This window comes from Phragmites australis, chromosome 10 (genome assembly GCF_958298935.1).
Source record: "Phragmites australis chromosome 10, lpPhrAust1.1, whole genome shotgun sequence".
Taxonomy (NCBI): domain Eukaryota; kingdom Viridiplantae; phylum Streptophyta; class Magnoliopsida; order Poales; family Poaceae; genus Phragmites; species Phragmites australis.
The window spans coordinates 2,555,678-2,570,994 of NC_084930.1; the positions used below are offsets into that span (position 1 = coordinate 2,555,678).

Below are 15,317 nucleotides of genomic sequence, written 5' to 3' on the forward strand. Positions count from 1 at the left end.
TGGGTCGACATGAACATGAGGTAGAGAAGGGAAGCGTACGCACGTCGGGAGTACGAGCAACAGCAAGAGGAACTTCGTCTCAAGCGGGAGGAAGAAGAGCGCATGAGGAAGGTGGCGCACGACCGTACCGTGGCTCAGGCTCGAGAGGCTGAGAGGGAAAGGAAGCGGGAGAGAGCCCGCCGTGCTAAGGCGGCAGGTCTCGATGCCCTCCGAAAGGGAAAGTATCCTAGATGCACGCAGTAGAGAGTACCTAATGTAACCCGACATATTGTCCTTCCCTAAGGCATGTTATGATTAGGATCGGCGCACTAATAAGGTATTAGTGCGAACCGTACATGCCACCTTTGTTTTCTCATCGTGTCGTCGCGGTTACAGTGTATTGTAATGTTTTCACCATGTGTTCAATACTATGTTTGTCCTCGTTCGCACTCCATACCCACGTAAAATGCTGCAACTACTAATTACTGATTTTTCCTCCCGTTATTACATAACCTACTCCAAATTTAATTTCTTAATTTCCTTACACCCTTTCTTTTTTTTCCTTCAATTAAAAAATAATACATTTTTATAGGATAAAATGGAAAAAAATTAATTTTACATGAAAAAAGCCCCTAACCGCTCTCTCAGAGGGCGGCCAGGGCCTAACCGCCCCTCCAGGGCCTAACCGCCCCCTGAGAGGGCGGTTAGCCCCTCTTCGCCGTCTGAGAGGGCGATAGGTGCCTACTTTTGCAAATCTTTTCGTCGAGAATCTATTTATTTAAATTTAAACTCGAAAAAATATTAAAAAAAAACTCTATCTTCTCCTACCTCCAGCCCAACAGCAGAGAGGAGACGCACCTCTATTTCTCCCGAGCATCTCCCCAGCCGATGCTCTATCTCCTCTGCTGCACGCGATGGAGCCCCCAGCTGCACGCGCCGTGTCCTGCTGCGCCGCGCCTAGTCCTGCTGCCGTGCGCACCCGCCAGTCCTGCTGCCACCCGTCGGAACCCCCTTCGCCGTGCCCAGTCCTGCTGCCACCCGCTGGAGAGGAGGGCAAGGCCCTTGCTGCCCACGACGCGTATAGGCCGAAGGCCTTCCCTGCTGCGCCCTTGCTGCCTACAACGGAAAAACTGGAAGCCCTTCCTGCTACCACCCGCGCGCAGAGAGTGGCGTGGGCTTGCCGCTGCCTCTGCCGTGTCATCTTTCTTGTCGCGCCGGCCCTGCTGTCCCTGCGGCCGCGTCGCCTTGCTGTTCCATGCCGCCGAGGCCCTGCCGTGGTTCGTCCCGAGGTGCAGCTACACTTTGCCGGAGGCCCTGCCGTGGTTCGTCCCGGGCACAGCTACACTTTGCCGCCGAGGCCCTGCCGTTGTTCGTCCCGGGCGCAGCTACACTTTGCCGCTGAGGCCCTGCCGTGGTTCGTCTCGGGGCGCAGATGGGAAGCATGGGCTGAGACCCTGCTGCCGCTTCTATCAGACAGAAGAGAGCGGGCGTAGTCCCCTGCCGACAGTGGCGGATCCAGTGTAAGAGCGCTGGGAGGTACCGATTAGGTTTTTTTTTTATTTTAATGAATGTAGGTTAGATCATATACTAAATTAAATTTGGATTAGATCTCAGAGTAGTCTCAGACCCACCTGAACTACCATCTGGGTCCGCCACTGGCTGCTGAGCCTCTGCCGTGCTCGGTCCCTGCGCCGCCCCTGTGTCGTTGCTTCTGTGCTCCAACCTGAGCCTGAGCCCAAATTGAGTCCGGCCGCCCTCTCTTTCTTTCGGCACACGTCGTTGTTCTTGAGCCTGAGCCAAGCCGCCCTCTCTCGCTTTCAGCGTGTGCCGTTGTGCTCAGCTTGATCCTGATTAAACCTGTCCAAATGGACCTACCTACTGGGCCAGCTAGAGATCTATTACTGTTGAAACGATCCGGACACGACATAACCCAAGCATAAGCAGGTTGAGCTAGCATGGTATTATGTGATGGGCCGTGCCTGAGCCAAGAGGGCGGCACGCCAGGCCGGCACAAGTACGATATAGCATGAGCTGACACGGCACGCTAGCAGCCTGTGTGGCACCCCTGGCCTAGCCCAACACGGCACGACACGCTTAACGCTAGCCATTAGGAGCGTGGGGCCGGCATAGCTAGAGCACGGGTGGCACGGTCGGTACACAAAAGCACGTGGGGCACAGCCGGTTAACGGGTTAAATGGGCTATGTTCGGCCTGTTAACCTGATTTTTTTTAATTTTGTAGTTGTTTTTGTCATCATTTGAGCTTTGAAAATTTCAAAAAAATTACAAAAATCAACATTTTCACCTATGAGTAGAGCAACACCCTACCATTTCATTCCACACCAGCAACATCATTTGTTTTTTTGTTTCCTCCTCTCATTCTTGTTTCAAAGTTCTTGCGAATTTACGAAATTTTGCACAATTAGGTTGAATTGTTGCTAAAAATTTGAGAAATTTCAACAATGTCATCATATTGTCTTGAAGAAATCTTGATTATTTTTTTGCATCGTTGTTCTTTGTTGTTTCTTCCAAATTCCAATCTTTATTTTATTATTTGATTATTTCTAACTCTGAATATTTGAATTATTTATAGTGCTATTCGATATTGATTATGGACGCTGGTGATCATGATGATACGTCCATCAATCATAATTTTTTTTCTTCAAGGACTATGAGGGGACTATAGCAACTTTGATACTAGTGAAGAAGGACTGAACTTTCAACTGGTTCACATATAGCAGCACCTCCATCGTGAGGCTCTACAAATACACACATATCAGTAAGTACTGGCTCCAAAAGATCAAGAGCCACTACTTCGAAAGTTTTGCAAGACTTTGAAAAAATCTACAGATAGGAAGATGGGGTAAGTGTCAGGTATGCTAAGTATTATATTTATAAACATGAATTATCTGTAAACCCTCAGGTGGAACAAGACACTTGAAGAGGCACGTCACAATTTGCAAACAAAATAGTGGAGTAGCTATGAAGCAAATGGTGCTGTAGTACAACCACGACAGCTCTGTTCGTCATTGTGAGTATGACTCCGCCAATGCTCAAAAAGAACTTTACCGCTTTATTGCAAGAGCGGATCTATTACTCAACATCAATTAGTTTGCTGCATTAGAAGATTATATTAAGCAAGCTCATAATTATAGGTTCACTTGTGTTTCTAGACAGACAACTACTACAGATATGATAAAATACTATAGTGCGTGTCGTAGCAAGTTTAAAAAAATGTTATAAGCATGTACATTTTTAGTTGCCTTGACCTCGGACATATGGGCAAATAGGACTAGAGAGTATTATCTTAGTGTGATTGCTCATTTTATTAATAATGATTGAGAATTAGAAAACAGAATAATAGGTGATTGTCAATACGCATACCGGGAAAATTTTTGCTAAAAAATATCTCAAATAGTTGAAGACTTTAGGCTCACAAATAAAATATTTTCTATCACTTTAGATAATACCGGTGCAAACTCTAGAGTAATAGATATTCTTACGTCATTATTTAGTACATATGTTGAATCTTTCTTGTTATATCAACGTTGTGCTTGTCATATTATCAATCTTATAGTAAAATCTGGTTTGAAGAGGTTGGAGCAATACTTAAACGATTTTTGTACTGTAATATCTTTTATGAACTCCTCTAACCAATGAATTGCAACATATAAGCAGTATTTTGTTGCAATAGATGTGCGTTCACGTAAGTTGTTGTGGACATGCTGGTAAGGTGGAGCTTTACTTTCTTGATGCTAAAAAATATTCTACCATATAAAAATACATTTTGCATGTTTATTCATACACACTATCATCAGCATGGGGTCAGACTTTACTGACAGAAGTGCATTGGTATGATGCTAAAAGGATACTTGAGTTTTTAAAAAAAATTATGATGCTGAAAGTGCATCTAGCCCCTATGTGTGGTTTTGGTAATTAATGACAATACATATGGACTAACAATGTTGTTGAGATTGTTAGTAGGTTGTTCAATAGGTGATGCATAGAGAAGAGACATGCATGAACTTTAAGTGAATGGGGAGAATGAAAATGCATCAAGATGAATGAGCTCAAAGTGATGCTCGGGTAAGTGATGACAATGCTTATGGACTAACAATCATATTGAGAATTGATATTAGGTTATTCCATAGGAGATGCATAAATGATGAAGCATGGATTCTTTAAGAAATGCCATGAGTTCAAATAATTGCATCAAAAGTCATTGAGATTTTAGTGATGCTCATAAGAAGAAAAAGAAGCTCAATAAGATTAGCAATAAGCTTGGAAGCTAAGTTACTTGTGGAGATCAAGTAACTAAAGGTATGCTTGTCAATAGAGTTTTATAGACTAACCCGTGTGCTATGTGTTTAAGAATGAGTGGGGTTAGGTTCTATATGAAGATTGACAATATGCATGAAGGCTAATAAGTTACTTGTGGAGATCAAGTAACTTAAGGTATAAATGTTGTCATTTAGGTTTTATGGACTAACCCATGTGCTTTGTGCTTGAGAGTGAGTTGGGGTTAGGATCCATAAGAAGGCATAAGTTGAATTGAAATCATATATGCCAAGAGTGAAGAACAAGAATGGACTCCATATTTGATAAAATGAATTCCTTGAAGATGTCGAATACAAAATGGTTTTCTATGGCAAGACGGTGAAGGGAAAGCAAGACTCGGCTGCGATGGACCATCCGTGGTGAAGGGCAAGCAAATGGCTTGGCGCCGAAGGACCAAGGCGGTGGTGAAGAGCGAGTGAAGGCTTTGCGCCGATGGACCGTGCGAGGCTATGGGAAGCTATAGATGATTCACATCAATCATATGAAGAATCAAGAAGAGATGGAGTGAAGAATATATGGAAGTTGGTAACCCTCAAGGTTTGAAAGAAAAAGAAGCGGTACTTGAAAGTTTTCAAATGCTCAAAGTGGTTCAAACGAGTTTTATCTTTGAATTTGAGTATAGGTATGCCGCACTATTAAGAGGGATGCAACGTGAGCTAATTGTCGCGTCTCAGTGCTCAAGAGTTCCCAACCAAACCCAAAGTGAGAGTTGTTGTTAAGAGTCTGGAGCGGAAAGTGCGGAAGTGTCCAAAATGGGTTTTAGAGTGTTCCTAATTTGATCCTATGTGTTTTAGGTCATGAATTCAGTTGGTATGTGTAGCCCTCTGAATAAGCTTTCCATAGAGTCCAAAATCGTCGAAATCGGACTCCGGAATCAAAAGTTATCGCCGTTTTTCGGAGGTCAGCTGTGCTGTACTCGGAGACTCCGGTGAAGACCGGATTCTCCGGTACCTGGAGTGGCCGGAGACTCCGGTGTAGGCCGGATTTTCCGGTAAAGTCCAGAAAAGAGCGTAACGGCTAGTTCTGACACATTCTGTGACCGTTCTGACGCCGTATTTGGATTTAGGGCCGGATACTCCGGTGTTCACCGGATACTCCGGTCAGTTCTGTCAAAAACAGTAACGGCTAGTTGTTTGGAGTGGGCTATTTATACCCCACTCACCCCATCCTTTGGGGCTGCTGGAAGGGCACGAAAAGAACACATTTCTAGAGCCAAAAGAACCTCTCCCACTCCATTCTAGTGTGTGATTTGAGAAGAAAAGAGAGTTGGGTTGAGAGATTGGAAGATTGAGTGCAAGTGAGCAAAATCCAATCTTGAGCACTTGAGTTCTCGGCAAGAAGTTCGTTGTCGTGTTTGTTACTCTTGGAGGTGAAACCTCCTAGGCGGCTAGGCGTCGCCGACGAGCACCCAAGGTTGTGGGTTGCCGCGGAAGTTTGTGGCTCGATTTCGCCTCCGCAAGGGAAGAAATCAAGAGTGGATCGAGGAAAGCGGTTGAAAGAGACCCGGCTCGTTGGAGCTTCCTCAACGGAGACGTAGGATTCACGGTGGTGAATCTGAACTTCGGGAAACAAATCTTTGTGTCTCCTCTCTTGTTTTCTTACTTTTAAGTTCTTGCTCAAATCTTTGTGCATATTGCTCGATCTACTTATTTGTGTGTATTTGAGTGTAGGTTCTTCGTGGATCTACTTGGAATCATCTCCGGGAACACACGACATCACTTAGTTTGAGCTAAAACTCTCTACACATCCATTTCATTCAGTTTCGGGCTCTGTTTTGTACAGAACCCGGAGAATCCGGCCTTTACCGGAGTTTCCGGACCTGTACACACCGGAGTATCCGGAGTACACCGGAGTCTCCGGTGAACAGTAATTTCAGGCATATGAACAGTATTTTCAGCCTTTTTCAATTTAAGTTTTATTGCATATCTCTTGCTAGAATTGAGTAATTTTTGTCACCTTAGGATTGTAATTTCCACACTTATATAGGGTGATTGTGCACTAGTTGAGCCTAGCATATTTAGGTTTTTCTCTTGTGAAAAACTCGTTAGTTTATATTCCGCTGCAAGTTTAGGCCAACGGTAGAAAGGGTTGAATTTTTGTAAAAACGCCTATTCACCCCCCCCCCCCTCTATGCGACACCATTGTCCTTTCAGATGCAACTGTTAGTTTATCAGGAGTTTATTATCCAACATCTTGTTTATTAGTGCATAATATTATTAAAATTGCTACTCATTTAAACAACTATAAAAATGATAATCTTCTAAGAGATTATGTAGTTCCTATGAAATCTAAAATTTTAAAATATTGGAAAGAAATTCTTTTATTATATGTATTTGCCTTATTTTAGATCATAGAGAAAAATTGCAGGTTTCTATAGAGTTCTCATAATTCTAGGTGATACTTTTGACCATAATTATTCTACTTATTATACTAATGTTTGTTCTAAGTTATTCGATGATTTTATTAAATATGAAACAATGTATACCAGAGTTGTCCAGCAAGGACTATGAGGGGACCCACAGCAAGAAGACAACAACGTAGGAAAAAATATTTAGAGAAGATTCTTCATCAAGAAGTTCAAACTGTTCATCACGATCGTCTACGAGGGCCAGAATTCTAGCATCTGGAGGGGAGCTAATAACCTTAATCGACAGCGACGTTATCAGTCATGAACAAGAAAATTTCAATATACTGCAATGCAGTTATGAGCACAAGATAAATTATCTAGTGTTTTCATAGTTAGCACGAGATTTATTAAGGGTCTTCGTATCTACAGTTTCTTCAAGGCTGCCTTCGGTCTTACAGGAAGGATAATTAAAGATAAAAGAACAAGTCTCACGAATGAGATGGTGAAAATACTCATCATAGTAAAAGGCTAAAAACAAGCTAAAGCGCGAATGCAACACACCGCAGAGAACATTGAGCTTGGAGATTCATTCAAAAATTTGTATCTAGAAGTTGATGAGAACGTGTAATTTTTTATTTTTTGAGCTAGGTTATACTCTTTTTTCCTTTGCTACAAAGTTTTCTAATAAGACAACTTATCAGTAAAGCTTATTTTTAAATTTAATTATGTGTCCCTAAAATTTATTATTTCTTTATTTTTTGGAAAGCGACCCGCAACCACTCACAGACTCACCTCTCTGGTTCTCTCCCTATTATTTCTAATTTCTTTTATTTTTTCGAAAGTGACCCGTCACCACTCACCTCTCATCTTAGCCTATAAATAGCGTCCATCCTAATTCCTAAAGTTTCAGAGTTCGAGTGATCACATCGGCCACGCATATCTCTTTTTCTACTTTTTAGCTAAAGACACTTGCCCACTTTAACAAATCAATTCCATATTTTCATTCATAGATCAAGACTTCGAAAACTTGTGTGCATGGTCATTTGTGTGGTAACATTTTGAAAAGGTCTTTAAAAAAATTAACGGGGAACCGATAAGATTTATAAGTGTAATATATGCAACAATGAAATAGGTGCCAGGTCTACACATGGAACAGGACACTTGAGTAGACATATTACATATTGCAAGTAAAATTCTAGGGTTTCTAATGAAACCATATAATTTTCGAAGCATAGATTGTACTCTTTTTTTCTTATAATAGAAATATTTTTAATGAGGCAACCAATCAATAAAGCTCTTTTTTATCTATTTTCACTCCACTCGCGACCCCTCCATCGTGCCCGTGCCTGGCTTCTTGCCTCCACCCGTGACCCCTCTATTGTGCTCGGGCCAGCCATGCCGCGTCGTGCCGTCGGGCCACGTCATGCCTCCTGGCCGCACCATGTCGGCGGGCCTCGCGTGCCTCCAGGACGACTGTGCCATTGGGCCACAATCATGACTAGTTTGATCTGGCACGACACGATGGCTAACGGGTTGTGTCATGGGTCAAGGGTGTGGCACGTGGCCCGATACGACACGACCCATCACACTAACTAGGCCTGTCGGCCTGAGCCATGCCTAGACGGGACCATGCCGGACCGACCCGATAGACCCATTTGGACAGCATTAATCCCGACAGCCATCTCCTGCTTTTGGCGCGTGCCATTGTGCTCGAGTTTGAGCCCGATCGCCCTCTCACTTTCGGCACGTGTCGTTGTGCTCCAAATTGAGCCTGATCGCCCCCTCTCTCTTTCGACATGTGCTGTTGTGCTCGAGCCTGAGCATGGGTGCCCTCTCTCGCTTTCAGCGCGTGCTATCATGCTCGAGCCTAAGCCCAGCCACCATCTCTCGCTTTCAGCGCGCGCTGCCATGCTCAAGCTTGAGCCCAACCACCCTCTCTCGCTTTCAATGCGTGCTATTGTGCTCGAGCCTAAGCTCAGCCACCCTCCCTCGCTTTCAGCACATGCTGTCGTGCAAGAGCCTTAGCCCAGTCGCCCTCTCTCACTTTCGGCGTGTGCCGTTGTGCTCAAGCTTGAGCCCAACCGTCCTCTCTCTCTCTCTCTCTTTAGGCACCGGTTATTGTGCTCGTGAGCCCTTTATTGTTTGTTGCATTTGATTAGCAGTCGATGATGCGATTCTAAGCCTGTTTTTATTCATAACATATTACCAGTTTGCTTGTCTTTTTGTTTGTGCTTTCAACCTTGCGGACTCAGTGACGAACTCGAGAGGACGACCACCAGAACAACTTAATTAGATGTAGCATGAGGACAGGTGTAATTAATCATAGTCGCTTCATAAAGTCCTATGAACCAAGACAAAGCAATCGACAGATTAGTGACAATCAGATTAGCGTGTGCATTGTATGAAGTAGCACGTTGTAATAAGAGAAATGTACTTTATGAATTCTACATAAACAAATAAAGTTCAAACATTTCCATTACATCGTTCTACTATCTTTTGTATACTTCACGTATACTGACACGCCCACATTTTGTTTATTCAAAGTTATATGCATATTCGACACAAGTTTCAAATGAGCGAAATATCAAGTTCTATCTATCCAAACAAACAAAAAATTAAATTACCTTAATCATACTACCAAATAATAAATTAAATCGTTTAACAAAATATGAATGATTATATCCCATTCAACCTTCTGATCTAATCAAACGCATGTAGCCTCTGCTTTTCGGCTGTAGATCGATCGGTTTTGATTGGATATGCATGACCTTTATCTATGGCTCGCGCCCTCTATTCACGTGCTTTTCAGGATTTCAGAACATAACACCCAAATTAACGTGCTTTTCAGGATTTGATTCTAACTGTCATTGTGATCTTTAGTCGAGCATGTGAATTGGATGTTATATTCTGAAATTACTACTACCACCCCGCGCACGTACGCCTCCCTGCCCTGCACGGCCCCGCCGGACCCGGCCCACTCCACCGGTCCACTCCACCGGTCCAGTTGAATTGAGTGGAGTCGACCCCAGCACCATCACCCACGCGCCACGCAGGAGGAGACTCGGACGCCTCACCCACCCGCCTCGCCTCTTCCGTTCATCGATGGATTTATAACCGCCCCACCCGGAGCCACGCCCGAGACTTCTTCTCCTCTGCTCCTCCTCCTCCTCCTCCTTCCAAGCGATCGAGCTCCAGCTCCAGAGTCCATCAGCCTCGATCTCCGCCGTATCTAGGCTTCCGACTGGCCTTGAGTGGATGGGGTGCGGCTTCTCGACCTCGTCGTCGGGGGCGCTGCGCCCGTGCGCGGGGGTGCGCGTCATCCACGCCAACGGCTACGTCGAGGACTTCCACGGCCCCGGCGTCGTCACCGTCGCCCACGTCACCGGCTGCAGCGACAAGGACGAGTCGTCCCCACCGCGCTACGTCCTCTGCTCCTCCGCGCACCTCCTGCAGCCCGGGCGCGGCCCCTTCCGCCCCGACGACCCGCTCCAGCCGGGCACCGTCTACTTCCTCCTCCCGCACTCCATCTTCCAGTCCGAGTCCTCCGCCGTCGACCTCGCCTGCATCATGAACCGCCTCACCGCGCTCGCGCGCAAGGGCTGCGCGGCCTCCGCACCCGGCCCCGGCCCCGTCGAGGCGCTCTTTGCCGCCGCCCAGGTCACCGACCACCGGCAGCAGCAGCCGATGGCGGCCGTGGCGAAGGCAAAGGAGCCCGCCGCGCGGCCGGCGCCGTGGAGGCCGCGGCTGGATCGGATCGACGAGTCCATCGGCCGCGCGTCCAGCCGCAGCACCTGCAGCGAGGCCTGATCCGCTGGCTTGCTTCTTAGCTTCCTTTTTTTTTGGAATTTTCGTGTTGGTTTTGTGTTAATAGCATGCTAGCATCAGATCAAACCGATGGTGTAAAAATAGTTCTGGCGAATTGCTGTACTAGTGCACTCTTCCGTTGGATTGGATTTTTTTGAAGGAAATGTTGGATTGGATTCACCTCCTGCTGCTCTGAGTTGCTAGATTCACTGTATGTCCTGAGGCTCTGACCCCCTTCTCTATCTTCTCTATCGTAACAGGGCAGCAAGTGTGCTTGCTTCCAAGTCGTCTGCCTTCGGATCAGTTTTGCGTGGATTTCACTGAACACACTTCAGTTTTTGCAGGAAAAATCCCCGTGTGTCTGACTGTCTGAGACAGTGCTTACTGCCATCAACCACTTTTATCGATCCCAATATCACAATAACAGTGCTGGTAGGATTTTAGCGCAAGCATAATTTGATCAACGGAAACAATAGGGAGGAACTTCTGTAATCATATCTTGAGAACTTAGACAAGTTAACTGAACCTTGTTAAAAATATCGCATCATCTTATATGTTGATCTTGAATTTAGATTGTTGATGCTGATAATGTTTTCGCTAAAATACTAACATAGGCCTATTTGAAACCGGGGATTTTAAAATACTAACATGACGAGAAACATTTGAATTCACTAAAACAGCTGAAAACAACTCAAACATGGCCTCGATTTGCGAAGGGAAAAGAGGCAGTGAATGGCGTGGAAGCGGTTTGAGACTGAGAGTGGATTTACACTGATGACTGGGTTTCGTCTGACCGCTAGCAATCCGATATATCAAGGGTCTCCATCATGCTAGTCTTGTGTCTACATGTGTTTTAGACCTTACCACCAAGTGGAGCCCAATTGTGTTGACTGTTTTGCACAGGTATCTTTTGGATATTTTACGAACAAGATCATCGGTGTTAAAAAAAAATCTCATACTCTCATCCATTTGTTAAACAGCCTAATTTGGGACCTAAAACGCCAAATCCACGGCCTAGAAAATTCACAAGAAACATCATAATTCCCTTGGAGTCCTTCGAAGTTCCCAACGTCCAAACGGGTCACTAGAAGTCGCAACATGTAAAAAAAGGAACAAAAAAAATGCACCAAAGGTTTTGTTTATTGGTTTCGTTTGAGCATTGCACAATCCATACCCATCTCCAGGTCAACATGATGATGTTCAGCCGGTCTGAACTGAACCATGCTAAATGCCGCACGCCTGCACCATCTACGGCACAGTACCCTGCAAGTGGTGCAAGTGCATACTATATAGTACACTCGTCGGCGTCGCATCTCTGCCTTCTCAATACGGCACCAAACGGTGTGGAACCAGCGACCGACACGCCAAGATTCAGGGCCCTTCGAAGATTATTGATACTGATCAATCGGGTCGGATGGGTGGCCTCTTTCTGTCAGTACCTGCAGCTGTTTATGCAGATATCTGTTCCAAACGCCCACAAGTGGGTTCTTTCAGCACGGGCATCTGTTTTTTTGAGTGAAAAGTAGGATGTCACATACTGGTTATATATTAATAATTATAAAAAAAGAGAGCACAATAACAACAGGCACCTATTTTGAGCCCAGTCCCTGTTCACGGGACCGAGCTTGTTCAGTTGGTAGAGATTGCCGTGGAGCAGCACCTCATCCGTCCAGGCTCATCTATATTGATTTTTTTAATTTTAATATATTATTTTTTTATTTTAATACATTGATATTTAAAGCGAACCAGTCAAATGTTTCAAGATAATTTGGAAGTAAGTACTAGTGCACGGCATGTTTCTTCCATACCTGGTAAGCTACGCGTTCACAGTTCTCCTTGCCATCGTTGTTAGTCGACTGGCCCACAGCCCTGGACTCACGGCGCCTCCGGCGACTAACTTCGGATTTGGCCACCGGTTGCAGCGAACCTTTGAATCTTTCAAACAACTGCAACTAGTTAAGTGAGCGATATCTTTAACTAGAGCATCAGCGTCCAGCCTACACAAATCTTTGTCAAGCAGGGAAGAGCATCATCTGCCATTTGGACCGTGCTGCATCACTTGTCAGTCAGTAGTCACCACCAGTTTACGCAGCCTGCATCATCAGACTCGGCAACGGCATTTGTCATGGCAGAGCTCCCGGTGAATCTATCAGTAGACCCACCCCTAAATCTCGAAGAATCTAAATGTACAATGCCAAGTTTTTTTGTTCGATTCCATCATTCGGTTTGGACACCCAATTTTGATTTCTGGGGCTACAAATGCTGCGGCTGAAGAAAAAGCTAAAGATTCTAGGACCTTTCAGGCACAGTGATGCCTTTTTTTTACTGTTTTCCCCAGCTACAAGTCACCAGATGAACTTATCGAAGAAGCATTTAGACAAAGGTCGTAAAGATAGGAACTAATACTGATTCTTAATTTGTCTGCTAGAAAAATGAGCCTATGTAACCAATATTCACACATAATGTCCACGTACAAAACAAGCATCACTCAGACTACTAAGTAGTAACCATCTGTATGATAGATACGGATACCAAGATGATATTTTTATTTTTTGGAAAATATTCGCATGACATGGCGTTGACACATAACTGACAGAAAGGCTTATCCAGGGTGATTAAAAAATATATCTTTTAAATACAGTGCAAGGATATCCAATTTTACTATATATGAAACTAGTAATACCCAGTTTTGCTGACAACATATTTTCGAAAAGGGTTTTCCTGACAACATATCAGATTACATTTAATCTTCGTCTTACACAAAAGGATAGAGACATGGAATTCAATTGTTTTAGCAGGTTCTTCTGGGAATGTATAAAATATAAACAAATGTACATGCTAATAAACAAATGTACGTGGCAGTGTGTATCTCAAAGTAGTGGAGTTGGAAAAGTACCGGTGATGTGTACGAGAAGACAAGCTTTATGCATTTTATTCATCATTGACTTCAACGTAAGACACAGCACTAGAGCATCTTGAAGCCCTTTTCCTCACTCCCATGTCCAACCTTACATCTACAACACGCCTCCAATCCTCATCCAGAGCATACAAGTTTGACGCTAGCACGTAATTCCCCTCATGGTCAGGCTCCATGTTAATCACATGATCAATCACCTTCCTTGCCAAGCTTGCATTCCCATGATCCCGACAAGCTCGGGCCAGTACACGCCATATTACAGGATCAGGTTTAACAGGCATAGCGAGGACGAACTCAAATGCCTCGTCCAACACCCCGGCTTTGCACAGCAGGTCAACCATGCTTCCATAGTGCTCCATCCATGGTGTGATGTGATACTCCTCGACCATGGACTTGAACAATTGGCGCCCCTCGCTCACTAGCCTGGAGTGACAACAGGCATTGATCACGCTCAAGAAGATAACCTCATCAGGCTGGAACCCTTGTCGGAGCATCTGCGAGAACCGGACAACAGCAGCCACCCCATGTCCATCCATGGCGAGTGCTTGTATCACGGCCGTCCACGAGACCACAGTCCTCACACTCATCGAGTCAAATATCTCACATGACCTCCTCACCCTCCCCATCTTACCATGAATATGTATGAGTGCATTGGCGACACGGGTGTTCTGGAAGAACCCGTTCTCAAAGGCGCGCTCCTCCATCCAGTCCCCTAAACCCGACGCGCAGTCCAGCCTTGTGCACGCCGAGATGACAGCAAGCAGGGTGACCTCGTCGACTTCGACACCAGCAAGCCTCATCTCCTCGAACACTTGGAATGCCTCGGCTGGGAGACCATTATCGGAGCAAGCATTGATCATGGACGTCCAAGAAACAGCATTCTTCATGCCCCCCATGCCAACAAATACCGTCCTCGCGTCCGCCAGCCGCTCGCACTTTCCGTACATGGTCACCAATGCATTGAGCATAGGCAAGTCAGGAACGGGGACGTTCCTCACCGCGTACCCGTGGAGCTCTCTCCCGTGCACCGGACTCCTCATCTGCGCGCACGCGGACAGGAGGCTCGTGACGGACACGCCATTCGGCCGGGACCCCGCCCGCGCCATGGCGGATACGGCTTGCACGGCCTGATGGGGATGGCCGGAGCGCGTGTAGGCGGAGACCAGGGCGTTCCATAGCGGGACGTCCCGGTGGGGAATTTCGTCGAACAGCTGGCGCGCGGCGGCGACGCGGCCAGAGGCTGCGTAGGACTTGAGCAACGCCGAGCAGAGGTGGAGACAGGAGGGGAAGACGCCGAGCTTCAGGGCATGAGCGTGGAGGTGGTCGGCGGGGGCGGGAGCGGCGGAGAGCGCGCGGAGGATGGCCGCGCCGGTGCGCAAGGTGGTGGCGCTCATGGGTCATGGCGGCGGCGTCCGCGGCACGGCGCGGCTTTAGGAGACCCAGCGTTTCGGGGAAGCGGGTCCCACATGAGACCTGCGACCCGCCGCAAACGGGTCGGCGATTATTCTCCACGATCCACCCGAAACAGGTCGCGATGGATCCAAATCTGCAACTGGAACGCGGGCTTCAAACAACCTAGATTATTTCTGGGTCCAGATTGAAGGCCGTTTAATGGGCCTCTACCTGGAATGGGCTTGCTGATAAACTGATGGCATGCACCGTTTTTTTAATAATTTTCTGTGTGCTACGGAATGTTAAAAAAAAATCTTATTTTCCACTGAAAAAATTATAGTACATTATATGTCATCAATTTAGTGTTTTTATTTCCTAAGTGTTATTACTGTTATAACAGAGGTAACGGTAGTGGCACATAGGGGATGAAAAAATTGTATACTACTGTCATCACTCTATTATGGCACGGAAAGGAAAAATTAAAGTAATAACATGGAAAAGATTATAATTTTTTCAGTGGTAAATTGAGAATTTCATTAATA

At 45.7% G+C, this 15,317-nt stretch overlaps 2 protein-coding genes across 4 annotated transcripts; one reads left to right on the top strand and one right to left on the bottom strand.

Moving 5' to 3' along the window:
- The first annotated feature begins 9,775 nt into the window (after positions 1 to 9,775).
- On the top strand, positions 9,776 to 10,795 carry LOC133931145 (uncharacterized). Its single transcript, XM_062377950.1, has one exon. The coding sequence runs from the start codon at positions 9,918 to 9,920 to the stop codon at positions 10,467 to 10,469; it is 552 nt and encodes a 183-aa protein (XP_062233934.1). The 5' UTR covers positions 9,776 to 9,917; the 3' UTR covers positions 10,470 to 10,795.
- A 793-nt stretch (positions 10,796 to 11,588) lies between these two features.
- Positions 11,589 to 14,956, bottom strand: LOC133931377 (pentatricopeptide repeat-containing protein At4g14820-like). 3 transcript variants are annotated; one of them, XM_062378248.1, is made up of 4 exons: positions 13,363 to 14,956; positions 12,275 to 12,559; positions 12,056 to 12,145; positions 11,589 to 11,969 (listed from the first exon to the last, which is right to left on the bottom strand). In XM_062378248.1, exon 1 carries the CDS (start codon positions 14,775 to 14,777, stop codon positions 13,398 to 13,400), a length of 1,380 nt encoding a protein of 459 aa, XP_062234232.1. In that variant the 5' UTR covers positions 14,778 to 14,956; the 3' UTR covers positions 11,589 to 11,969; positions 12,056 to 12,145; positions 12,275 to 12,559; positions 13,363 to 13,397. The 3 variants fall into 3 exon arrangements, with proteins under 3 accessions (XP_062234232.1, XP_062234231.1, XP_062234233.1); XM_062378247.1 differs by having other exon boundaries at positions 12,275 to 14,956; XM_062378249.1 differs by lacking the exon at positions 12,056 to 12,145 and having other exon boundaries at positions 12,275 to 14,956.
- Between the last annotated feature and the right edge of the window lie 361 nt (positions 14,957 to 15,317).

What these genes read in the sequence shown, in the direction of transcription:
- LOC133931145 (XM_062377950.1), top strand. Translation starts at nt 9,918, where the DNA reads ATGGGGTGCGGCTTCTCGACCTCGTCGTCGGGGGCGCTGCGCCCGTGC.
- LOC133931377 (XM_062378248.1), bottom strand. Translation starts at nt 14,777, where the DNA reads ATGAGCGCCACCACCTTGCGCACCGGCGCGGCCATCCTCCGCGCGCTC.